Source organism: Sinohyriopsis cumingii, chromosome 1 (genome assembly GCF_028554795.1).
Source record: "Sinohyriopsis cumingii isolate HCF-2022 chromosome 1, ASM2855479v2, whole genome shotgun sequence".
In the NCBI taxonomy this organism is placed as follows: Eukaryota; Metazoa; Mollusca; class Bivalvia; order Unionida; family Unionidae; genus Sinohyriopsis; species Sinohyriopsis cumingii.
The window spans coordinates 85,902,568-85,929,504 of record NC_142961.1 but is presented as its reverse complement, the minus strand read 5'-3'; the positions used below and the strand labels follow the sequence as shown (position 1 = coordinate 85,929,504).

Sequence of the window (26,937 nt, the reverse complement as noted above, 5' to 3'; positions counted from 1 at the left end):
TTGAAATAGTTAAAGCTGTACATAAACCATCTTCAGTTAATGATGAATGTGGCAATGAAATTGGATTACTAAATTTCCATTCATATTTAATTACACATCAAGTATGCACAAAACCATGATGTGTACAATATTTTTTAAAATAAATTTGCCATATAATTTGAACTGGGACAGCTCAATGCAAGTAAAAGGCCATAATTCAAATATTGTGTACTTTTCTGGTCCAGATGTTACTTAGTCCCTGTGCAATTAGACTAGCTTTGATCTTATTTTACACCAGTCCATGGACTGTTAGCTTTAATGACTATTTAATACATAAAGTAAAATAAAGTAAAATGGTTTTCTTGAAGTAACGATAATTCTATATCACGGCCTGGGACCAAACGTTGATGGATTGCACATGTGGTAAGGAAGAAACCTGTTGATTAGGGACTAAGCAATAATGAACTTGATTTACACAATTCCCCATTTAATACCTTAAGTATCGCTTAGATATGTTGTCCATGTGTTACCAGTCTTGTTTCTGCATAAAACCTTGATGTGTATTTACCCAAGTTTGTGGAAAGTCTGCACTAGAGGTAACAAAGAACCCTATCACTTTTGGATACACATCGCTAAAGGACATGGTCATTGTGATAATGAAGAAAATGGTCTTTGTATAATAACTCCAGATCATCACCATTAATATGCCAACCTTCATGGATGCCTTGCACTTGGCATAATAGAAAACCCTATGGAATTTTGGTCAAAGTCACTGACTGAAAGCAGAAAAATGGGCATTTGAATAATGACTTTCAGGACCATCTACCTTCACCATGTATAGCCCATCGTGCTGAAAAATGGCGTTAAACCCCACAACAACAACCTTCACCAGATTGTGCAGGGCATGCCCTTATGGTATGGAAAAGGTCGAAAGGTTATGATCATAATGTAGCCCATAGAAAAATGAATTTCCTTTACTGAACCTGGAAGAAGCCTAGTTCATGTTCAAGGTAAATGTAATAAAAACATGCTGGTGCTTACATTAGATGACTTTAAATGGGGTATGCTTCTTGTGTGGCATTCACAGTAGTCTTGTTTTGAAGATTAATTTCCCCCAAATGGGCCAATGGAAAATAGTAAAACTTTATTGAACCTTCAAAGTTTCATTAAATTCCTCCAGGCAGTGTCAAGTGTCAGCCATGATTGGATTCTCAAAATACTCATTTTAATGGTTCTTTACAACTTTTCCATAAAATGGGCCAGAGGAAGAAAGTAAAAACTAATTGGTGTATCTACACCAACCACTTGTCTAGCCAACAAAGTTTCATTAAAATTCTCCAAGTGGTCTGGGAGTATATAAAGATGATAACCTTTTGTCACAGATGGACAGAAAACTGTAGTAAAGACATAAAAATCAGTAAACCTGTTTGTTAAAAATATTTAGTTCAAATGCATTTGTACTCAGCTAATAGTTAAAGACTATCTTGCTGCTGTCAGTGTAAAAGCAACTGAATAACTTGTATTACAGGTTTATCAGACCACCCGTATGCTCCTGCTGCACGAAGCATCTTGAACTCAGACCTTCTTGCTGTGCCAGCCTCGCACCAACCTGTAGCTCGACACCTGCTGACAGCCGTGGCATTTTACCTAGCCTACTTGCTTGGCAACAAGCATCTCGGTTTATCTGATGTGTCTGCCAGGAGATCTGTGACTGTTATGATTTTTGTGTTTGCAGTATCCACACTGGCTCCAGTTACAGAGGGTAAGCATGTTCTATATTTTGTTGTGTTAATTCATATTCAAATCAGGACAAGGGTTAAATGTTGCCTTAATCAGCATTGCCTGTTTATGCCATCTGTCAAATTAAAGCAATGAAAATGAGTGAAAATAATTAGTGGTACTTTCCTAAACCAGACTACACTGCTCGGACCAAAACTTTTGACCATTTTATACATGGCTTTTATGAAGATGTTTGCCATATATAGTCCAACTGCAAACTACAGACCCAGAGCTGCCATCGCATAATGTATCACCAGATCTGAGCTTGTGAAGTTAATAATAATAATAATAATTAATAATAATAATAATGATTTTATGAGGTGCCTCAATTGGTACAAAAACTAATCTTCTTGTGACCAATAATTATTTACATATGTACAGACAAATGTAGGGGGAAACAAATATACCAAAATGGTATAATGGATTGGTGTACACAGAGCAACTAAGCATGAATTCAGCACACGGAGCATTGTATATACCAACATACATGATTGAAATGTTTACACTAACGCACACATACACACATGTGAACACCCAGAGACATTTTATGTAATGTACACATATTTGGCCATAACTGTGTAGAAATATCAGGATTTTATCCATTCCCAACATCATTGATGAAAGGAAGGCACTGATAATGCTAAATCTTGAACATCTTTAGGAGACAGTTCCAAATGAATTGGCCCAAGAAAGCCTAACTATTTTTATACAATGTTTTGGGCTTTGGAATAAGAAAGTTGTTAGATGACAGAGCATAGCTTTGATAAACTAGAAACTGTATTGTCCCTGTACTGATCATATTCATACAGTTAGGCATAGAACGATTTGAAACTTTATGCATAAATTTAGCCTTTCTTCAACATACTCTTTTATGGTCCTGATCTTCAAATCCTCTATATGTTTGTAGTCAATCGTAGATAATTCTCATGTCTTGTTTTTTAAGTATTTCCAGTTAATTTTTTTTAGAAGCATAACCCCAAATAATATAGCATTAGTGCAAATGAGGCTGAACATACCTTTTGTAACACATTATCCAGTTTGTTAGGAGTAATCAGTAATTTGCTCATGAAACTTTGTTATGGGATGAATTTTGAATATTGGATTGAAATTACAAAAGTTCTTTGTGACCCCTTTTAAAGTTTGGTGAAATTTTTCCCATTAAATGTTTCATTTGTTCTGTTCTTACAAGAATCAATCTCTGTATGTATCTCCATTAGTACTGTACTTTTACACCAAATGGTTACAAAAGGTCCTGTGAATCATGAGAGTTGATAAACTTTAGAATTGGCTCAATCACTGCAATCACAAAATACAGTGCAACCAAAAGCCCACTGATCTACATAATATGGTTCTCTATCATCAGTAAAGAATTAATTACCACACACTCTGGTTTCATACATTACAGACCCATCACAGAATGTATTCATGTATTTGTATGACCCTCAGGTCATTATGTCGGTTGCAAGGCTAAGTTAGGCTTTTGCAATAACATTAATATCATTGGTGGTTTCTGATGAACACTTCCAAGAGCAGAACTGTGAATAGTCTTGTTTCCGTTTAGTAAGAAATGCTAGAATCTATAAAGACTTCAACTTCAGTATATTTCATCTTTAAAGATCTGTGACATGATTGGATCATTGCTTAGTGATGATGCAGTACCACACATAAAGACAAGGAACAGAATTTGTGTTGGGTGACTAAGCAGCCATTTTCTTTAACTTTTAAATATTTATTTGTGGTATTTGTGTTTAGTGTAGTTTAGTTCAAAGATAATTTATTTGCTGAATTATGCAAAAGGGGTGGGGCTACAAGTTCTCCAACCATTAGATGAGCCCTTCCTGATACAAATATAGTTGTCAATCAAATGACAAACAGCAGTAAAAGTCCGAAAACAAGTTAGATGTGCTGATAAATAATGAATAATCATTCAAAATCTTTCATCGAACAACAAGCAGCAAGTCCAAGAACATCTAGTCTGGTTTTCTAATTCCAACTCACAACTTGTATTCTATTCTTATCGTGTTGAAACTAATAATTCGCACACCACACCTACCATGAAAATTGCATCTCAGTTACCAACAGTACAGTGAGATGTCAATTTGTTTTGATTGGTATGTATCTTTTTGTAGTATTCTTTTAACTGATGTTGTATAGTTACCTAATAATAACACCACCAATGAAAATCACCGTTATTGTCATCATGTCACAATAACTAAGGTGAGATATTAATTGAATCTGTATGAACTCATGGGGAAATTTAAGAAAGATTCAGTTAAAAACAAACAGAATATAAATAATACAAGTGTTATTAATAGTTGTTGCAAACACAGTATATTCATAGATAAGAACATATGAATGATTTCAGTAAGAGGACAAATAAGCATATGAACTAGAAGAATGTGATGTTAATTAGTTTTTCTTCTTTCATTTTTCTTAGTGTGAGTGGTGGTGCCATGTCTTATCTCATTTTATGTCCATTGTAGAGAATGATATATCTTATGGTTTGTTTGCCGAAATGCCTAACTTAGCCTCGTTTCCATAATATATGAATATTAATGAGGGTCTTGTTAACAAATCCTTTTATGAACATGCAGAGTATGTGGCAGTTAGAATAAACACGTATTCACTATTAAACTATTGGCATTAATGACTGTACGGTGTGTATTTCACAGTGAAAGAGCATAGGAACTAGAAGAGTGAACTGCAAACTTTGGTGACAATACATATTTTGTAGATCACTTTTTCTAATAAAGCCTATGTTGTGATATCCAGTACGGAAAATGATATTCATCAGATTATTTCATTATTTGTATGTTGAGGTTAAAATGATGACTCTTTCGATTTTGAATAAAGATTTGAAACCATAAGATAGCTTGTATGGTTTTTCATTGAGGGAAGATGAAGACATTTTTGTTAGGGTAAATAATGCAGGTTTAACAGAATTAGTTTTACTAATGCAATCCATTCTAAATTCTGTATTTTCCAAGCAATACTAGACTTAATATACAGTGTCAGCCCTATAAAATGTTATTATTTATAATACAAGGCTGCTGAATATATAATAAAAAAATAAAAACTGTATATAATGTAATAACTTTGCCAACAAAATATTTCCTTTTTATAGCTATAAAAGAAGGTGACTCCTGTATTACACACAGTGTTCACAGAGATCCAAATGACTGCAAGTTCTATTACATTTGTGAATTTCGAAGAATGGAAAGAAAATATTGCCCAGCCAACATGGTCTACAGCAACAGACGCAATTTGTGTGTCTACACTGGCAGTGTGTATAATGACTGCTCCCCTCAAGGTAAGTGTTGGAGGCATGAAGCTAACAGACTTCAATTCTTTTTATGCTTAGGTTTATTGGAGGTATTAACTAGTCAGACTTGAATGTGCTTAGTTTGAGACCTGAATTGATTTATATGCTTGGGTTTATTGGAGCTATTAACTAGTCAGACTTGAATGTGCTTAGGTTTAGACCTGAATTGATTTATATGCTTGGGTTTATTGGAGCTATTAACTAGTCAGACTTGAATGTGCTTAGGTTTAGACCTGAATTGATTTATATGCTTAGATTTATTGGAGGTATGAAGCAGTCAAACAGATTTTAATTGCTTTTTGTGCTTAGATCTATTAGAGGTATTAAGTAGTCTGACTTTAAACTGCTTTTTATGCTTTGTTTTATTGGAGGTTTTAAGCAGTCCAACAGACTTTAATTGATTTTAATGCTTTGGGCAGAGATTGAAAGTGAAATACACAAACTGATTCACCGTGTTCACAATTGATAGAAAAGAAATTCACTTAGTGTGTGGTAAAAGGGTTGTTGTAAATTGTTGTCTAGTGTTTGGAATAATGTTGATTTTTAATGTGTAGTAAGTCCTAAGTTCAGATGCCCTTGGGTAGAAAAGTTGACAGGCAGGTACTTAATTACATCTCGTTATCTTGTCAATATGCAGTAGAAAATTCATCATTATATTGATATTCAATAAACCTGATTTATGTCAAATATTTCATAATGAAAATCAAACTTTTGGAAATGACTATTGTCTATCTATAAAATCATAAAACTGCTGCAAAAGACAACAGTAGGCAGCCACTTAAATTGCAGTTGCATAAACTGGCAATATGCAAGACACTCGTGATTTTACTCATCAACATAATTCCATGATTTTAAATTGTTGAAGGATGTCATTTGTCAGAAGTAGACTGAGGTATCAGACTTGGATCATATTCTTAATGGACATCTAATTACTAAATAAAGCAACTACCACTATAATGTGGTTAAGCAGGTGCAGAGCTTTCTGAGACTGTTCTGTGGTAAATATGTACATTTTGGTTGTGCTTTATTGAACCTTCCATTTTGGGAAAATAGAAGTCCATGATTTGCCATATTGTGCACATAATGAAACTGAGTGTAGTCTTTCAAAATGTATGTAATGCATGAGAATACACTTGTAACAAATCATTTGGTTGAAATACCAATAATCTATCAGGATTATAATTGCATATTTGAAATAAGCTGTTTTATATGCCTGCCATAAGGCAGTTGTGTTATGTTGTGATGTCCATCCATTTGTTGCAAATTGATTATGGCACTTCAGGTTTGATTGTCCTCATTCTTCAGTTGACAGGCTTTGTTGATAGCTTGTACTTGGGGTAAGGAAGAACCCTATTAAATTCAGGTTCAAAAGATGAGGTCACTATAATTGAAGAAAAATAGTTTCTACACAACAGCTCAAGTTCTCCACCATGTACAGTTTACCAGATGTTATTGATGGCTTGAGATTGTTAAGGAACAATGCTCTCAGTTTTGGGTGCAAAAGGTCAAGGTCACTGACTGAAGGACTAAAACCTAATTCTGCACAAAAGTACTAGTTTTGTATGACATGGCTAAACTGGTGCCTGGGTATCAGTGTGTGTGGCCAAGCAGTCCAAAGCACCTTTACCGATCGCTGCAATCTTGCCTGTCCATGTGGGTTCGAGTTTTGGCCTCAGCCGAAATGGGTATGTGAGAAAACTGGCAGTAGTTTCCTATGGGTCAGTGGTTCTTACCATGCTTTTCCTGGATTCTTTCTCCACCAGTTCTGGCCATCATATATAGCCCATCTTGCACTGAGAAATGGTGTCAATCCCCAAAACAGCAACAACTTCCCTCAACTAAACCTTGTAGATGGCTTGCATTTAGAGTAAGGTGAAAGCTTTTTTTTTACATTGGAGTCCAAGTTCATGGGTGGTGAAAGAAAAAAAATTGTTTTTGGACAATAAACTGTTCTATATAATATACCCAGCTCAAACTTTATGGATGACTTGCACTTAGGGTAGATGCCTGTCAGTATCAGGGTCAAAAGAGCAAAGGTCAAGGTCACCTTTGAGGAAAAATGGTTGACGTGCAGTCATTTCACTTGTCTGTGTGGATGACGAGTAAACTGTTTGGCAAAGCATATCATGAGTTGCACTTGGGATAAGGAAAGAGAAAACCTTTGTTGGGTCAAAGGGCATAGTGAGTCCAAACAGATTGTTTTCTACAGTAAATTTTATACCTTGACCAAATGTTTCAGATGCCTTGTACCTGAAGCAACAAAGAAATTTTTATTTGGGACAAAAAAGGTGAAGTCGAGGTCACTAGTACAAATTGGGGATGTTTCTGCAAATGCAAATATGGGGTGAGATGACTTAAATGTTAGTCACCATGACCCAGGTAAATACAACCAGTGCCTTGGTGAGTGTTGATCAGAATGTGTTTTCTTCACACTACCAACATAGAGCAGCTGTATAATGTACCATTCATGATACTTGTTTTTGAAAGTTGAACTCAGAACAATGTCATCTGCCTTTGGAGATATTGCTTGAGTTTTGAAACATTTTTGTACACTAAAGTCATAATTTGAAATTTGGCATTTTACTTTTATGAAACTGTTAGGTTGGCATTCAGATTGTATTATATAATATAGGATCAACCTTGAGATGTAGATCTACATGTTCATGACCTGTATCAGTTGGCTTGCACAGATGTTTTGCAGCAGCCATGGGATGTAGTAGCCAGTAATACTTTGCTTATGTTACTTGTGAATTAAAACTTTTAACGATGTTAATCACTTTGAAGTTTTACTGAAGAGTCTTTGAAATGAAAGCAAGAAAATTAAACCAATACTGGATCTGGATTGCTTTTGTGAGTGTTGGACTAACAAATTTCACAAGTTATATGCATATGAAATTTTGGAAAACTAAAACAATATAGATAAAGAAGTCAGTACAGGTATTTGGTACCATATGGTGAGAAGACCCTTGAAGTATCCAATTGTTCCAAGTACCTGAATTGTGTGGATGGCATTATGGTAGAGAAATCCTGTTAGCTGTTTAGGTCTTCAGCACAAAGATAAAAACCTGTATCAAGACAGACTTGAAAAATAATCACTGTACTATTAGTACTCAGGTATTTACCATAGTTGTTTTGATCCCACTTTAATGGAAAGGGCGACATATCAGTCACTTTCATGACATTCATAGCAGCATTGTGGTCGTTGTCAGCAGTTGGTTTTGGTTAAAGTTTTTCATTTGCATATATTTCCTAAAACGCATGATAGATTTTCATCTTGTCAGGATTCATTATGAAGTTATACCATTTATTTCTGTGGCCTACTTGTCTCCTTTATTTTGGGTCAGGGTCCCAGTAATAGAAAGGGTCCCTAGGTAGCTAAGCTGTCCAAAGTGCTTGCCTTTTCTAATCACTCACACATCTTGCCTGTGAGTCTGCATCTTTACTCAGCTGACATGGGTATGCCAGTAGTGTGCCTGTGGGTCAATAGTTCTTCCTGGGTTCTTCCTCCACCAAATTTACAGGCCAACATGTATAGCCTATCCTGTACTGAAACACTGTTAAACCCTACAAAACCCAAACCAAACCCTGTAATAGAAAATTTGCATTAAGGTTTCGGCAAAAGTGTTTCATTTGCTGATATAAATGCCTTGACAGATTCTCATAATGGGTACTAATGATTTGGAAGCCAAGATAATTCATCCTGTGATGCATGCTCACCTGGTAGGCCATGGTCACTTTGAAAATAAGCATTAGTCTTGGTTACTTTTTCATTTGATTGTATTTGAAAGACTCCTTGATTAATTTCTTGCACTTTTATATTAATCATAAAAAAACCAAGACCATTGATTCTGCAATATGTCCTCTTGACCCTTTGATTCTGGGGTCAAAGTCACTCATTTCAGTGTTTTGATCATGGACTTGCTGTGCAGGTCCTGTCATCTTTGTCAAAATTTCTTTGTCCAGATTATGTTAGTCTGCATTTTTCTGCATGATAAATGTTTATATATAATATTAATGGAGACAACATAACACTTATAGACTGAGCTATGTAATCATTATTTATAGCTGGTTTTCTAGCAAGATATGAAGTTAAATCCAGGTGAACTTGTACAAAACATTGTTTCATATTTCAGTTGCTGATAGTGTGACACCCATTATAGACTGTGAGTATACTTGGAAATGTTTCATATCACAAATTTTCTTTAATAGTTCAGTCTTTTTCTGTTTATAAAGGCCAATTTCTCAAATTTAATTTTTTTTCCCAATGCTATTTGGCATTCAGGTGACTGGGAAATGGAAACCATTTGACTTGGCAGCATGGCACAAGCTCAATCCAGGTTATTGCAGTCATCATATTATCACTACCCCTCCTTAGTGTATGGTCATACCAACATGGGGTTTTCATTAAGAAGAGTTGTGATGTCTTGTTTGTCCTGACTGAAAATGATGCTGATGTCCAGTATGGTGGCCATGGCAGAAATTGTCACTACACCTTCTTGCTGAAAATAGTATTACCACTGGGTTGTGTAGTTGATTCCAAATATAAATAGTTCTGACTTTGCAGATCACTGACATCATGACTGTCCACTTGGCTTTTAGTAGCTTGGCCAGTGCAGGCATGAGAGCTGGCCAGTAGCTTCCTGGGGTTTTCCCCCAGTTCTTTATCCATCAGATGTATTAGCTGCCATTAAATTCATTTGTGGGTGGGTCAACTGGTATGAACCTAAGAAACACTAAAGGACCAATTGTTGGGGTCTGTAGAACCAGACCATGTTATAGACTGAACCATGTTATAACAAAGTCAGTTGGCTGAAGAAAATGATGCATTTACAACAAAAAAAATGACTGGGAAGTTAGTCAGTTGCAACTAGTTTTGGTAGCATGACTAATGGAGTGTATCACAGCACACGTGTACTCTGCCAGATGTCAGCATAAGCAGATTGATATAACAATGCACTGTTTAGATGCTTTGTCAGTATGAAAAATGAATTTGTTTATGTAGCAATAGTTTCCAGTGCATTTTACTCAAAGTCTGCAGCTTCCTTTCATGTCACCTCTGAATTACTTCTCAAAACCCAAGATAGTTTTCAAGAGCCAACAGTGTTAAAAAAAATCCCCACCAGATTCTGTTTTATTGCCAACAAGGAAAAAAATTGGTTTATGCATTGGCAAGGCCTAGTGCAGCCCCTGAATAATCTTTATACCTGTTATTTTTCAAACTGTTACGATTTTTGTTTTTAATGTACAAGAAAATAAATGTACTGTGGTGCCCTCTCTTATACGGCTACCCTTTCTGCACCGGGAAAGTTGCCCTATAAGACAGGTGGCCTTTCCAGAGGGGGACTAAATTTGTGAGAAGTATATGTAATGTACGTAGTAAGAAAGCTACATACATGTACTTCAAAGCATTTAATATATTCATTTAATATCTTTGTTTAAAAGTAACATTAATTATTAAAAAGTTCTTCTTGTTATAACAATGAGTTATTTCAACTGAATATACATTAATAGTTCTTTTTCTTGGCATAAGCGTGATATGCAAGAGGGTATTGTTGTGATGCACTTTGCAAAACCATTCAAAAACATCATTTAAATCTTGGTACATACATAATTCTTTCGATTTGTTCATTTTCCCACTGCTGCTGAATAACCTCCTTATCGGTTACACTATTGTTTATTCAAGTCTGTTCTACATAAAATTGTTTGGCAAGTCCCCCCTCCCCACCTCACCTGATGTTGAGTAGAATAACCGACTTTCTTCTAAAATACATCTCCGTTTATGACACATTAATGTTTGGTAAAGATTTATTCAGCTGTTGCTAACTGTATGCGATTTAATGGAGGGGGGGGCACCAGACAGATGCCCCCCCCACCATCTCAACCAAAAAATATAATTATGTATTTGTGATGCCCCCAAAGGTATGCATGTTTTATTTAATATAAAATTTAGATCAAAACATTAGTTTTTGGTTCCCTAGTGTTCTCTGAAGGGCTGTTCATCTGAAATGGGGTTGTTTCCCTTCTCAGATTTACTACCCTTGATTTTTGGTGATCATTGCCATAGATCTCCTATGTCCAGTCTGTGCTATGTTTCATTGCTATATTGTATGTATTCTATAAGGTCTGTATGTAGGGACAGAAAGACTAAATCAAATTTATCCCAGTTGTCTTATCATATATATCTGGACTTTATAAGTCCAGTTTAGTCATTATTTATTTAAATTTTATTAAGAATTTTGGCAAGTGAACGGTGTACTAAGTCGTTGTCAAAAGAAAACCTAGTGTTTTATGAGGGGTCATATTGTCTTTCCTTGCATTAATCTAGTTTTATAGCAAGTGGGACAGGCTGTACCTGAGCGAGGGTCCATGTTTTCTTTATTTTGTTTCACCTGGCTTGGGTTAGGCTCTTTTTATTTATTTTCATTTGCCAATAAAGATCCAAAAGGTTTCAAAATTGGTTAGTCCTTAAGTTAAAAAGGGTAACTTTATGTTAATCCCCATGCTTGTTTGAAAGACCATATGCTTCATGTGGGTTTTTCTGACGCTCTTTTGCAAGCCTGTTCACTTTGTGTGGTGCATTGTGACATTGCCCTGCGATGTCTGCATCATACTTCCTCCACATGAAGGTCCCCTGTATCCTTCCTAGCTTAAAATTTTCTAAGTTAATTTTGAAAGAGAAGATTTTGATTGTGTTTTGTCAGTTTTCCTACTCTAAATAGTTACCCTGTTAATTGTAGATGTGTTGGTTTGTTAATGATTTATTCGGATATTGCTAACTGTATGCGATTTAATTATGCAGACAAAACTTTTGTTGAGTGGACGAAATGTCTTCATAAAGGAAGCAATAAATGTATTGTCATGTGATTTTCAGATCTTTGTCTGGTACTTTGATTTGTTCAAGGTTCATTTCTGTGTGTGTGTTTAATGCACAGAATCTATTTTTAGCCTATGCTGACCCTGTTATTATCTTGACAATTACGTCCAATTGTAATCATCAAACAGAAGAATTTGACAGATGTGTGGAGCCCAAAACTCTATCATAACATTGTTGAGCCCATTTCCTGTAAACATAGGCTTTTATAAATAATGATATAATATTAATCTTTAAGTGTTACATGTACTTTAGTCAACATTTCTTTCAGTAACAGAAACCTGACATTGGGAGACCTGTATTGACAGGAGATAATCTGATTACTTACCTTACGTCATGATATGAATTATTGGTTCTGGATACATTTGAAGAAAAATGGCTGCTGTAAAACCTGTTATGAGAGACCGCCCCTTCTGCCAACCAAAAGCGGTCTCAAGACAGGTGGTCTCTCATAAGAGGTGTGTGAAAATGGATCAGGAAAAAATACCCATACTCACTGTACATGTATCATATCCTTCATTTATAAATATTGTTAAATATTGCATGCATTTCTTGCAAAAATAACTTTATATAATAAAGATATACATTTTCAAACAAAGTGAATAAAATTTATATTTGAACATCACATGAATGTTCTTTCTTCCAGTGTTAGAATTTTTCTTTTTTTCATCAGAGGATCTGCTATTGTTATTAGTGTTGACATAACGACTAGATGTATTTCATTGTCCAGATGCTTGTCTTAATTTGTATGCATGTTGTTTATAGTAGTTAACCAAATTGACATAAAACTGCAGAGAGGTGAGCTATGTAATTATTGATTATACTCCTGGTTTTCTAGAAAAATATGAAGTTAAATCAAAACTAATTTTGTAAAATAAATCTCTTTCATATTTCAGTTACTGATAGTGTGATGCCCAATATAGTTGGTAAGTGTACATACTATCTCACCTTTGTTTGCATGGGTTCAAGTCTTGTGTGTATATGTGCGAGTTTGCCAGTAGATTCCCAGGATTTTTCCTGGTTCTTTCTCCATCAGGTATATTAGCTGCCATAAATTCATTTGTGGCAAATTTACTGATATGAATGTAAGAAACTGCCTAGCCAATGGTGGTAGTCTTCAAAATCTTAACTTCACATCCTATACATAGTCATATTGACACTGGGTTTTCACCAGATGACTTCATTTTTCTAGATGATTCCAAATAAAAATAGTTCTGATCCAACATCTGGTTGTCTGATGGGTCTGAGGCACTTGCTTTGCAGATCATTGATGTCTCACCTTTCAGTGTGGGTTGAGTATTGGCCCAGCTAATGTGGGTGAGAGGTTACCAGTATCTATTTTTAGATGGATTTTAATGGGGTTTTCACGTGTTCTTCCTCCACAACAATAATAGTAATAAATAATAATAATAATAATAATAAACATGATAATAGTTGTTGTTATACGGTTTAACACCATTTTTCAGCACACAATAGGCTATTAGGTGGCCAGTATTAATGGTGGAGGAAGAACCCTGGACAACCCCGGAAAGAACCACTGATCCACGAGAAGCTACTGGCAAGCTTTCTTATATACTCACATTAGCCAAATCTGAGACTCGAACCCATGCAGACAGAGGTGAGATGGCAGTGATTTGTAACGGAGCGTGCTTTAGACCACTCGGCCACCTCATAATAATAATAAATATTAATAACAAATTGATAAATAAATTCATTGGGTTTCTACTAGTGTGAACCTAAGATACTCTACAATTCTCTCATATATATATATATATATATATATATATAGATATAGATATAGATATAGATATATATATAGAGAGAGAGAGAGAGACCTGCCAACCCTTTTGATTTTGCTGGCATGTGTGTCAGGTTGATCTGGGTTTCATATTAGATTTAGTGGAGTAAGTCAGATGCCTGCATGATTGAACCTTTGATTACATAAGTGTTGATAATTGTACAGAAGAGCAAATAGGATTTGATATTCTTGTTCATAAAAGCAGGAAGTGACACTTTATTGGACATCACTTGTCGATTTGAGTTTCCAGGAGATTGCTATTAACAAAAATTCCAAGAATTGTCAAGTTGAGATATTGCAGTGAGTCATAGGGTTTGCAATTGAAAGGTTTGTGGAACTGTACTAGGGGTAAAGAAGGTCTACATGTACATTTAAAACTTCTCAGTTGAACATAATATTTACAAATGCTGCATCAGTTTTGAATATCGAACTTTTAAATTGATGTACCTCGAACTTATGGAAAAAATAACAAAAATCAACCCAGTATTGTTAGCGTTGCCAGGTCTATATATATATATATATATATATCTCCACCTATGTATACACAAGAAAAGATAGCTCAAGTTAATGTTTTATTCATAAAAGACTGCTTCTAGTGATGAATTTTTAATCATTCTGTCTACAAGTGATTTAGCATCTACTGAATCTTGAATGAGAAGTGTTCAAAAGGCAATATGCTCATATTTTTCTCCCTTTACATCTTGCACTATTTTTCCATACTGAATTGCTTCATACTGCATGACATGCGTGTCTAAAAATATTTTTTAGGAACTACTTTGTAAACAAAGAATACATGTTTATGTAGCAGATGCTTATTAGATTAGTTACTGGATGAACTACACAAGTTGTTTCATTCATTTGAATGTAGGGATGATAATGTAGACAAGTTTAGTGTCGCAAATAAAACTTCCAAACAAGCACATGAATGAATTAATGAATATTTCCAGTGTCCATAACAAATACCTGAGATGCAGTATTGAAAATACATTCTGATCATTAAAACCATTATTTAGGAGAAATATTTGTAACTTTTTGCAAATAGAATTTTTCAGACCACTGCTCTCTAAGGTATATAAAAATAGCATACAAAGCATAATTGAGGCCAAGTGCTGCTGCATGTTTTTCAGAGACCTGCCATTTTACAGGTCAAAAGAAATGCAAGTGAAGGTTTTGGTGGAAAGCTTAAGTGCCTCAGAACCAATAAGCCAAGACAACGAAGTCTTATTTCCACTGGTTAAATGGACTGTCACACAATGGCTGGTTTGCAGTTTTTTCTCCCTTGTAAGTGCCTTGGGATCCCATGAGATGGCATTGTTCACGTGATGCATCAGTGAATGGTCCAGTGTCAAGGAGTCAGTACTTTGTGCTTTTCTTGAGTTTTAAATTTTTGTGATTCCAGTAGTTTACAGCTGAGCTTTCAGGCAAATTTTAAATCATCACGGGGCAGAAACTTCCTCTACCATTTTAAAGGCCTGATACAGTCATAACTGTACCGTATTTCATTGTTTCGTCATTTTTTTTAAGTGTCATCTTTTGCACAGTTGTGCACATTGACGGAATTGGGACAAAGCCAAAGGTATCCTGTCAATTTAATATGTGGCATGGACTATTGCAAGAAATATTGCAAAATTGAGCCTAGCAGTGTTTAGCTGATAAGACCAAAGATTTCTCCATCATGGTTTCAACAAAAAGCAATGATTCCCAAGGGGGAACAACTATTTAAAATGCTAACTCTGTAGTGGTATCAAAATCGGGGAGAAATCCTGCATCTATAATAAGGGAATTACGCCATTACCAACAACAAGTTCATTGGTGACAGAAAACGTGACATCTGCATAACAATGGCGTTGCCCAGATGAGTCTTATTGAACAACAAGCAACCCACAATCAAGTGATGTGGGACTGTCAGCTTGAAATATTGACAAATTTGTCAGCTACGGTAACAACTTTGAAGTCACAAGTTGACAGTCTTAGCAAAAAATTCATGGCTGATATGCCGGAATTTGATGGACAGCATGGAAACATGTACGGACAGAAACAGTTCAGCATATATATATATGCATGGCATTGTTTATAGCAGCCACTGGAGATGAAATAAGACTTTATAAGTAGTTAGCTATGTAATCATTGATTATATTTAAAGTTTTATTGCAAGATGTGAAGGTAAATCAAAGTGAGTTTGTACAAAAAGTTCTGTTTCATATTTCAGTTACTGATAGTGTAACGTCCAGTATAGGCAGTGAGTATAGAAATGTTTTAATTTTACAAATTTTCTTTAATTACTGGGGGTTTTTTTCTGTTGTACTGGCCACTTTTTAAAATTTCTTTCCCAAATTTTATTTGGCATTCAGGCAGTCAGGAAATGGAAAACATTTACCTTGCAACATGGCACAAACTCAGTCCAGGACATTGCATTCATCATATTGTTGCCACTCCTCATCTTTGGCTGGTCATATCAAGATGGGGTTTCCACTAAAAAAACTTGCCACATCAAGTTTGTCCTGATTGAAAATGGTGCTGATGTGATAATAATAATAATAATAATAATAATAATAATAATAATGACCTTATTTAAAGAGGGTAACACAATTAGCTAAACACTAATCTACCTTGAGGCCCTCATACAAAGGAATTTATTTATTTAAGCTGCATCTCTGAAGCCACTGGATATATTGGGTTTGGAAGAAGGAAAAAGGAAGGATGCCTACTGTGGTGTCAATGGCCTAAGTCTTCAAAATCTTACCACTACACCTCATAATCAATCATAATGAGATTGGGTTCTCACCAGACCACGTCTTGTGATGTGCAGTCGATCCATTATGAAAATTGTCCATATCAGAACATTTGGGGCACTTGCTTTTGCAGATCACTGACATCTCACTTTTGTCTGCATGGGTTTGAATTTTGGCTTGGCCAATGTGGGTATGTGAGAGCTTGCTGGTAGCCTCCTGTGAGTCAGTTTTTTATGGAGTTTTCCTGTTTTCACTCTCCACAAGATATACTAGCAGCCATATATAGCCTATTATGTGCTGGAAGATGGCATTAAACCCATAACTAAAGAGAAAAATCAATATAATTAACATTTCAATGAATTTTCAGTGGGTGTGTGAAATAAATTAACTCGAAAAGGCCAAGCCAATTGCATTTCGTGTAACACACACACACATATATAAGATACAAACATGTATACATAAGAAAAGGCAGATTATTTTTAGCCTGGGGGGGACTGCTCTTACTGATAAATTTTGGATAATTTTGTCCACGAGTGATTCATCAGTATTTGAATTTTCAATGGACACAACAGATTTGTGCAAAAGGTAATTGGTTTGATGTAGTCAAGATGAATATTGTTGAATGAATTTTGCTTTTAATCCTGGTTGTCGCTCCCAAGTTGCTCAAAGCTTGCAACTTTCACACAGTAAAATCTGGCTTCTTTGAGTTGACGATAATTTTTGGATGCAGAAATTAAAAACAAAGTATCTTTATTATTTACCATTTTAGACCTCGACATTTATATAATAGAAAAGAATATTCTTTATTTTAGAACATGTATGCCTTGTTCACTGGAGCAAAATTTCATTGTCCGCATAATGTTAACCCAAAGTTTTGTATGATAATTAATGTTTACATTAGTTATTTGAGATGATTATGTAACCATTGATTGTACTTCAAGTTTTCTGGTGAGATTTGAAGTTAAATTTTTACAAAAAGCTTGTTTCATATTTCAGTTAATGATGATGTGATGTCCATTACACCAAGTGAGTATACTCAGAAACATTTCATATTACAAATTTTCTTTAATAGATCAGTCTTTTTCTATTGTAGAGCCACTTTTTAAAATTTTAATTGTTTTCCCAAATGTTTATTTGGTGTTCAGCAAATCCGGAAATGGAAACCATTTGTCTGGCAACAAGGTACAAACATAATTTAGCACAGTGCATTTATATTATCACTCCCCCTCCTCAGTGGATGCTCATATCAACATGGGGTTTTTCAGTAAAAGACTTCATTTGATGTCTATTTTGTCCTAATTGAAAATTATGCCCAGCCTGATATTTTGTCTAATATGGTGGCAATTACAGGAATCTTTTTACCACTACAACATCTTCAGTGATAATGGCATTTTAATCTCACCAGACCACATTTGATGTCTAGTTGATTTGAAATAAAAACAGTTGTTAGGTCTGGTGCCCTGGGTGTCAGTGATCTGCAATGGCCTCTTCATATCTCAATATTTTTCTGGTTGGTTTGAATCCTGGCATGAGAGCTTGCTAGTTTACAGTAGGTTAGTGGTTATGAGGTTTTCCTGGGTTCTTCTTTCACCAGATATACTAATGGCCATGTATAGCCTATCATATGCTGGAAAATTCCAAACAACTTTACATGTGACTATCATTAAAGTTTGACTGCACTTTCAGTGGGTTAGTTAAATTCCATTGTGGGGGTGGGGCTACTGGTGTGAACCTGAAGAAACTTTAAAAGTCTTGGCCAATTGCACATCATTATATATATATATATATATATATATATATATATATATATATATATATATATATATATATATATATATATATATATATATATATATATGCATACATAATTTATTAGCAGGGAGTGTGCTGCTGCTACTACTGATGAATTTTGCATCAATCTGTCCATTTAGAAAAACTTACTGGACATCTACTTTTAAATATAAGAAAGGAATATTCTTGGTTGTTTTAGAACATTTTGTGTTGTATTAGCTGTTTTAGAATATGTATACCCCATTAGCTGGAACAAAATTTCATTGTCCAGATAAGTAATAGTCTTAATTTTTTTCATGATAATGTGTACAGTAGTTACTCAAAATGGCATAAAACTTTATAGAGGTGATCTATATAATTATTGATTCTGCTCTGGGTTCTTTAGCATGATGTGATGTTAAATCCATGTGAACTTGTACAAAAAATTTGTTATTTCAGTTACCGATAGTGTTCCACCCATTAGGCACAGTGAGTATGCTTAGCCTTTAGTTTTGTTTACATAAGGTTATGTTCTTAAATACTTGGATGGCCTGCTTGGTGAACTGGCCCCAGCTTGACTAAACATTCTTACTTAAGATATTTTGACCACCTTTCTTCAGGTGAAAAGTAAATAATGGTAATAGTTTCTGACTAACAGTTATGAATCTGGATGAGATGTATAACTCACTTTTAATCTGTGTTCACTAGATGCTTGTTACTGCAATCAAAGACTCTTCCTAGTTTATGTAATGTTTGTTGTGTACATCGGGTAAATTTATCTGCATTTCAAGATGATGGGAAAATTCACTGAGCTTACAGACATGGATATAGTATATAAATAATGATGCTGAGCTTACAGACATGGATATAGTATACAAATAATGATGCTGAGCTTACAGACATGGATATAGTATACAAATAATGATGCTGAGCTAAATAAACAATGTCTGTTCAGCTGCATTCTGATGTGGATGCATTTCATCCAGTGCAATCAATCCACTTCTGAAACTCACCATTCCATAGGTATAATTTTAATGAGCTATGTTTACCACTTCCCCATCTTTGGATGTTGGGTCTAGTCAGTGCAAAAGGATTTTGCTTCTTATTCCACCTTATAATTCAGACGGGTCATCGATGGTTAGATATGGTGCCCAGCCTCTTGATGAGATGTGTATCGATCTGGATCAGCAGGACAGGAAGCTTCATTGTCCTTGTCAGTAAATAGTAGCCATGTTGTGCTGAATTTAATCAAATTAAAAAAGATTGAAGTACAATATAAAATCTCATTTTGTGTTCTTTTTTTATATAGTTCATTGTATAAAGAACCTTTCTATGGGCTGATATTCATTTCTACCTGAATTTACCAATGAGTAATTGTCTACATTTTGTCTTGTAGGATGAAATGTAGGATCATGTGGTTATAGACTGGGCCAGTAGCATTTTCAGGTTAATGGTCATGTGGGCTTGCAGATTAATTTCACATGCTAGTTGGTAAAGATGACATTTGTATGGAATATATCAAGCTTATGGGTTTTAAATACATTTATACAATCTTGATTTTCATTGAAGAAGTCATTCTTTGTAGACAGTTTTGAGTTAATCGGCACATGTCCTTGAGTTTGTTTCAAGAAAAAGGTTCCAGGTGCTAAATTAAAAAAAAAAAACGAAATTTTGCATTCCTTCAGTTTTCTACTCTGCTGACAAAAATAGTTAGAAATGTTAAGAACTTGAGTGAAACAAGGGTCTGGCCAATTGCTAAGTTGTCAGTAATAAAAATTTTTGTTCTTTAGAATGTTAATATGTAAGAAAGTTTGCCCTCGTGACACAATTTCAGCATGTTTTATATTCAAGATGGAGCTGTATTTTAGTATTTCAATTTGAATTGAGAAGGTTCCAGCTTTCAGAATTGTTCCAAAGTAGTGATGAACCAATAGTGGTAGGATTAATCTTCAGTGGCACAGGTTGTTGTTGTTGTTGTTGTTGTTGGGTTTAACGCCATTTTTCAGCACATGATAGGCTATACATGGTGGCCAGTATTAATGGTGGAGGAAGAACCTGGGAAAACCTCGGAAAGAACCACCGACCCACGAGAAGCTACTGGCAAGCTTTCTCACATACCCACATTGGCTGAATCTGAGACTTGAACCTACACAGACAGAGGTGAGATGGCAGTGATCCGTAACGGAGAGCGCTTTAGACCACTCAGCCACTCGGGGCCCCCAGTGGCACAGGTAGTCCATTTGAATTGCCTTTATTTAATTTTTATACAGCTTCCAATATATCCAGTGGCTTCAGAGATGCAGCTTAAATAAATTCCATTGTATGAGGGCCTCAAGGTAGATTAGCTTTTAGCTAATTGTGTTACCCTCTTTAAATAAGGTCATTATTATTATTATTATTATTATTATTATTATTATTATCATGGAGTCATTTAAAAAGGGAGGTGTCAGAAGAAGGACCCATGATTTCATACATTACCTAAATGGCTGAGAATGGCTAGGATGATGCCATGTCAGATCCTTTGTACACTCTGTATTAAAGATTGTTGGAAAGTGTTATCAGCTTCAGTGTTCGGTCAGATTTTATTACATATGTAAAACACTATTATTTTGGTAGTTTGAAATAGTTTGCAATTATGGTTTATTTTTTTTAAATGTCAGTACAGGTGTCAGTACAGATGTTATTTAGGAAATAATGAGCCATCTGCAAAAAAATGCAGATCCAACTTTACTGATTTTACAAACTCCTGGATGGAACAGCAATGACCTTTTTGGGGGGTATTTTATTTTTGTACACACTACAAACACAATGTTGACATCATTCTGGAATGTGCAACATCCTTGGCGTGACAATGACACATGGCATGTTTGCCCCTCACTCGCAGCAATGCAGCTGTAGGAAAATAATTTTCTCTGAAGAGAAAAATCTCGTGGGAAAAATTCGAACATCGATTAAAAAATGTGCCATGATGAAGATGAATAAAAATGGTATTACCTCAAACCTACCCACCTCCACCCCAAACTGCTTTTGTTGTGTGTGATGTTGATGCTGGATAATGTTAAGTGTATGAACTTTTGTTTTGAAACTGTTAAATGCGTCAAAGAAAACATTTCTTTTTCAAAATTAAATTTTGAGTTTTTAGTAATTTTATTAGCCTTGTATAAAAGATGATTTTTTTTCTCAAATGATCAATGTCACATTATGCCCCCCCCCCCCCATTTGGATGTCAGTCAAAACAACACACGTTTGAGTGCGAAAAAAACCAATAATACTTTTCTGGAAATATGGCATTTGTGCCTTTGTTGTTGATGTAAACAAGCCCTGGGGTCTTTTTTGCTTCCAAATGTTTTTGCCTATGATCCTCTGCAAATGACCAAATACTGTAAAACATCAGTAAATGGTAAATGTTACAAAAATGAGTGATTGCATTAAGTTAAATGAAAAAGTTGTATCTTTTTCTAATTTCTGTTATAAATATTGTGCATGTAACAATTCAACTACCTGAATTATCCTAGTCATTCACAAATATAATCAAAGATAACAAAGCAAGATAGCAGAATGAGTATCCAGTGTATTAAAAGCTTTGATAGATGTAATTCATTATGGAGGTGTGACTTCTAAAGTTTGCAGTGAACTTGAAATTACTGCATGGGTTCTCAGGGATTTGCTCAAGGATGAACAGAAACTTCACTATTACTTGCAATGAAATCATGACATCAGTAATTCACCAATAAAGCAGTTTAAAAAATTTTATTTTAATATCGATGGTTGTTGCATGAAAGGAATCTTGTTTTGTTGTGTAAAAAGCAGGGACATATAATGCAAGATGTGAAGTTAAATCAAGTAAATTTGTTTTAAAAATCTTATTCATATTTCAGCTACAGATAGTGTGGCGCTCGTTACACATAGTAAGTATACAGAAGAATGTTTTCATAATGCTTATTTTCTTTAGATCACTCCTGTTGTGAGGGCTATGTTTTCAGATTTTAATGTTATTTTCCCAAGTGTTCTTTGGCATTCAGGCAGTGGGAAATGGAAGCTCAATCCAGGTCAGGGATTCATCATATTATTGCTACCCCACCTCAGTGGATGGTCATATCAGTTTGGGTTTTCACTAAAAGACTTATGATATCTAGTTTGTTCTAACTGAAAATGGTGCTGATATGTCCATGGCAGAAGCCTTGAAAATCCAGTTATCACTAAAGCTTTTAACAGTTGTGTTGAAGTTGGGTTTTCACCAGGTCACTGGTGATGTATGTTTGATTCCAAATAAAAATAGTGCTGATCAGACATCTGAGTGCCACAGCAGGCAACGCAATCATGCATTCATGAGAATATTCCACCTGGATGGGTGGTTGTACTGGCATGTGATTTTTACTAAAAGACCTCTTACAACGTCTAATTGGTAATAAAGGATCCAACAGTGATTTCTAATTGGCCCGAAATAGAAATCACGTGGTGTGCATCTGATATTGAATGTGGACACTGGAAGCCATCTTTAAAATCTTTTTAATGTTAATCCTCCATTTCAGCATGGTTTGTAGCCCAGGAGCTTTGTCTTGTTAGTCCTGAATTAAGATGGTGCTGATCTGCTATCCAATATGGCTACAGTGGTGGCCATCTTGAAAATCTTGTTACAGCTGCTCTGTTTTTTTGAAACTCATTTTGACATGTTTTTCATCAGACAAATTCTTATGGTGTTGTCAGGCCTAAATAAAAACTATGCAAATTGACCCTCAGTATAGTGACCATGATGGTCATCATGACTATATAATCTGTACTCTTCCTTTGGATGGCTATATCAACATTATACCATTTCATAAAGACTATTTGTTAAATCTGGCTGGTCCAAAATGAAATTCATGCTGATTGTGCAACCATTATGGCTGCCACAACAGGTATTGTTAAAATTTTGCTGTTGCTACTATGATGAATAGTCGTATTTAGCAAGTGAGAGGAGGAAATGGTTTTGAATTTCTGGGAAATGTAGCAAAGTGTATGATTACTGGTCATTTGGGCTTTTTCACTAGAATGTTGAGGGAGAATTGGAGGGTTTTCAGGTTGGATGGGTGATAATATTTGCCTGTATACTATGGTTGAATTGACAATCTGAAGTTTACCCTATTTTGATCTGAAATGGGATCAGGATCTTTGGCAACACAGAATTGCAGAAACAAACCATTATCAGGAGTTTTTGAGGACCGCCCTTTGCAGCAAAATGGATGTCACCTAAGACCATGTATATTTGCTTATAAACATTCCAACTACAAGCAATAGAGACCATGATCTACCATCACATAATGCACCAGCCAATCAGGGTCTGTGTTCTACTGAATATTCACAACAAACTGCAAAGACTAAAATCTGCTTGTGCATTATTTGACTGAAGATTTGGTTTATGTGTGATGGCCATATTGAATACAGGATTGGTACCATTTTCATTTAGGACAAACCAAACACCATTAGATGACTTGGTAAAAATCCCATGTCAGTATGACCAACAGCAGAAATAAGATTTTCAAAATGGCCATCATGATAGCCATATTTTGATGCAAGATTGGCACATTTGCGTTTTGGAACCATTAGATATGACAAGAATTCATTTGGTAAAAACTGTCAATATGATCATGAATTCTAGAGGAGTAACAATGATTATTTTCAAGATATCTGCTGTTGTGGTGCTGTCAGATTGACATTTTCATTTGGGACCAGCTAGACACCACCAATTTTCTTGAGAATTCCATAACAAGATTGCATGCTTGGCCATACTGTAACTTGGAACTGTGTAAAAATGTTAGCTTGAGAACAAGCCTGGTTTGAGGATGGGGTTAAAGAATTGCTCTACATCTGTGTGTGCAGAAATCGACATTTAACAGGGACTGGGGCAGTTACAATCTGCTGCAGATATGGGACAATCTTTTAAAACCAATCACCATTCCATCAAGTGAGGTCAAGTCAGTCTGCTGATCAAATCCTTTATGCGAGGATAAAAGCTTTCTCCATATAGTTTGTGTATGTGATTGTAAAGTTAAAACAGTCAAATATGAATAATCAGTTTTTATTGATCATAACATCAAACGGAAACCATTCAGTTTCTAATTTAACTATTGTCTGGAGATGATGCTAATCAGTAACAATAACAGCTGTATTTCACCACAAGACTTGCAAAACATTTAAGATGTTCAGTTAGCTTTGATTTGAGGAACCAACTTTCTGTTGCAGTAAGTTTGCATTTTGTAATTCCAGTGATTTTATGCTTATCCACAAATACTGTACCCCTCCAATGTTTTTCTGTGTGGAAAGTAGACATCAGCATTTTAGTCATACATGTTTCTTTCACAAGCATTTCTGGTACTGTTTTGATCTCATCTCTTGATCCTGTTTATGATCATGCTTTCATCTCATTTCTGCACACCTTGGATATTTCCACATTTTATAGTTGTCTCCACACATTGTATTGAATATTTATCAATAATGGTGTAACTATTTAAGAGACTATTCATAATAGTTTACTAATTGATTTGGCAAATATGACCTTTTTTGATTAATATTAACTTGATAATCCATACTGTTTATCATTAATAAAATTGTTGCTTGCAGTACACCTTGTGACAATAAAATGGAGTAGATAAGTGGTTTACCCATGTTTATTTGTGCCTTGAGAATTTATTGTACCTCATGTGCAGTATGTTTGTAGCTTGAATAAGTAGATCAGTTAACTGTTTAAAGGAATGGTGACTCGTTTTATGTGATATATCCAACACGAGACAGCATGGTAACTGTTACCAAATCAAATGGCTGTAATAGGGTACTTGCTATTCATTGCGCCAATAGATTAGTGATGGCTGGATTTTATTGATCCATTGGTAAATTCCCTGACCAAACATTAGTGGATTAGTAATACTTTTGAGCACTGCATGACCATTGGTCATCTCCCAAGTCAACCATACCCAAACAGTGCTTACAAAGAGAACTATGAAAGGTATGGAATGCATGTAATGTGTGATTCACTGTACTTGTGTCAGATGTTGCTGGAATCTTCACCCAAACAGTCACCTGAATTTGCGTTGAAATGTGTTTTGAACTTATAAATACTTGCAAGAAGTGTTTGAAACATTGAATTTATTGCAAATCAGATATTGGAGAATTCAGAATGTGTTGCCAATAACAATGGATTGTTACAGAAATAATTTATTCTTACATTTGTAATTGAAGACTTCATGAAACAAAATGAAAATGTGAAGGACAAGAATGACACAGAAAAGCATACTTGCACTGGTTAGAATAACTATTTGTCAAAAAAAAAAAATGCTATTAGGTTTGTATAGTGATATTTATGATCACATGGAAATAAGTATCCAATTTATAAATAACAAAAATCTATTTCATTATATTTGCTGTAAAGTAAAGAGGCTATTATTTCTTCAATAACTGTATCAGCCTAATAGATAACCTTGTGTCATGTCCCATAACATCTGAAGTAGTAGCAGTTGTGTAGGGTTGCCTTATTCTGTATGTCCATATGTCAGTTTTGTCTTTGATACCTTTATTAATTTTTGTGTATAGGAAATATTTTCAGGTACAGGTGAAGCATCTGCATTCAATAAGCAGTTCTAGTTCATTCTGTAATCTTGGACATCACATATCCTTTCTTGATACCTTGGGAGGGGGTCCCTGGTGACCAAGTTTCCAAATGCGCTAGACTTTAACAATCATTTACATATCTTGGGTGTCCATATTGGGTCGAGACTTGGCTAGACCAACATGGGTATTTGAGAAAGCTTGCAAGTGGCTTCTTACGTCTCGCCTATTCTTCCTCCACCAAAATTTGCTTTCTGCCACACATAACCTATTTTATGCTAAACAACTGGAGTTAATTAAACCTTGCAAGAAGAGCAAACCCAAATTCATGCCATGGGCTCACAAGACTCCTTCAGTAGAATATCTGAGAGAACCATACTACCACTGTCTAGAAAATGATGTCTTCTCATGCAGTAAAGTGTTTGTCAAACACTGCATTAGCATAGTTTAGGCTAGATCTCTATTTTCATTGTAATCAAAGGCTTTGATTCAGTTGATTTTAATCTGATAAAATGTAAATGTTTTAGCCACTGAGACCACACCTCTCTGTACTCCTGGCGAATCCTTCCCTGACCCGGATGACTGCCAGTCCTATAATCACTGCACCCCCAGTCAGACTCTGATCAAGAAAAAATGTCCTGCAGATAAAGTCTTCAGTCAGTCCAAGAAACGATGTGTGACCAGGGGTACCAGTTTTGATGACTGCAGCCTGGGTTAGTGATTTTAGTATTTTTCATGTTGGGATAGCGGGAAAACACTTGAGAAGGATAAGTTTAGTTTTTGTAGTGTTATGTTCTTAAATACTTCAGAGGCCTGCTTGGTCAACTTGCCCTGGCTTTGCTTAACATCTCAACATTTCTTATTTAAGTTTAGATATTTTGAAAATCTTTCTTGCAGCTTGGATGGTGAAAGTATGGCAGCTAATTTCTTGGTGGACTGGGGAAAAAAATGAGAAGGCTGCCCAGTGTAGGCAGTCATTTAGTTCATCAGTTAAATTTAATCTTTTGAAATTTTATATCTTAATGTCATTAAAAGAAATATTAGAGACCAAGTGAAAATAAGGGTGAGTAGTTTGTTTACCTATCATGAATCTGGGTTAGATAAA

General features: G+C 35.2%; 1 protein-coding gene across 1 annotated transcript in view; it reads left to right on the top strand.

The window, feature by feature from the left end:
- The window catches only part of LOC149807279 (uncharacterized), a 266,051-nt gene that overhangs the window by 64,625 nt on the left and 174,489 nt on the right, over positions 1-26,937 (top strand). Inside the window, exons 16-24 of the mRNA XM_089953277.1 lie at positions 1,508-1,741; positions 4,883-5,068; positions 9,214-9,243; positions 12,848-12,877; positions 15,959-15,988; positions 17,478-17,507; positions 18,711-18,740; positions 22,130-22,159; positions 26,360-26,545. Of these exons, the coding sequence (XP_089809403.1) occupies positions 1,508-1,741; positions 4,883-5,068; positions 9,214-9,243; positions 12,848-12,877; positions 15,959-15,988; positions 17,478-17,507; positions 18,711-18,740; positions 22,130-22,159; positions 26,360-26,545 (786 nt within the window). The remainder of the gene's footprint in view (positions 1-1,507; positions 1,742-4,882; positions 5,069-9,213; positions 9,244-12,847; positions 12,878-15,958; positions 15,989-17,477; positions 17,508-18,710; positions 18,741-22,129; positions 22,160-26,359; positions 26,546-26,937) is intronic.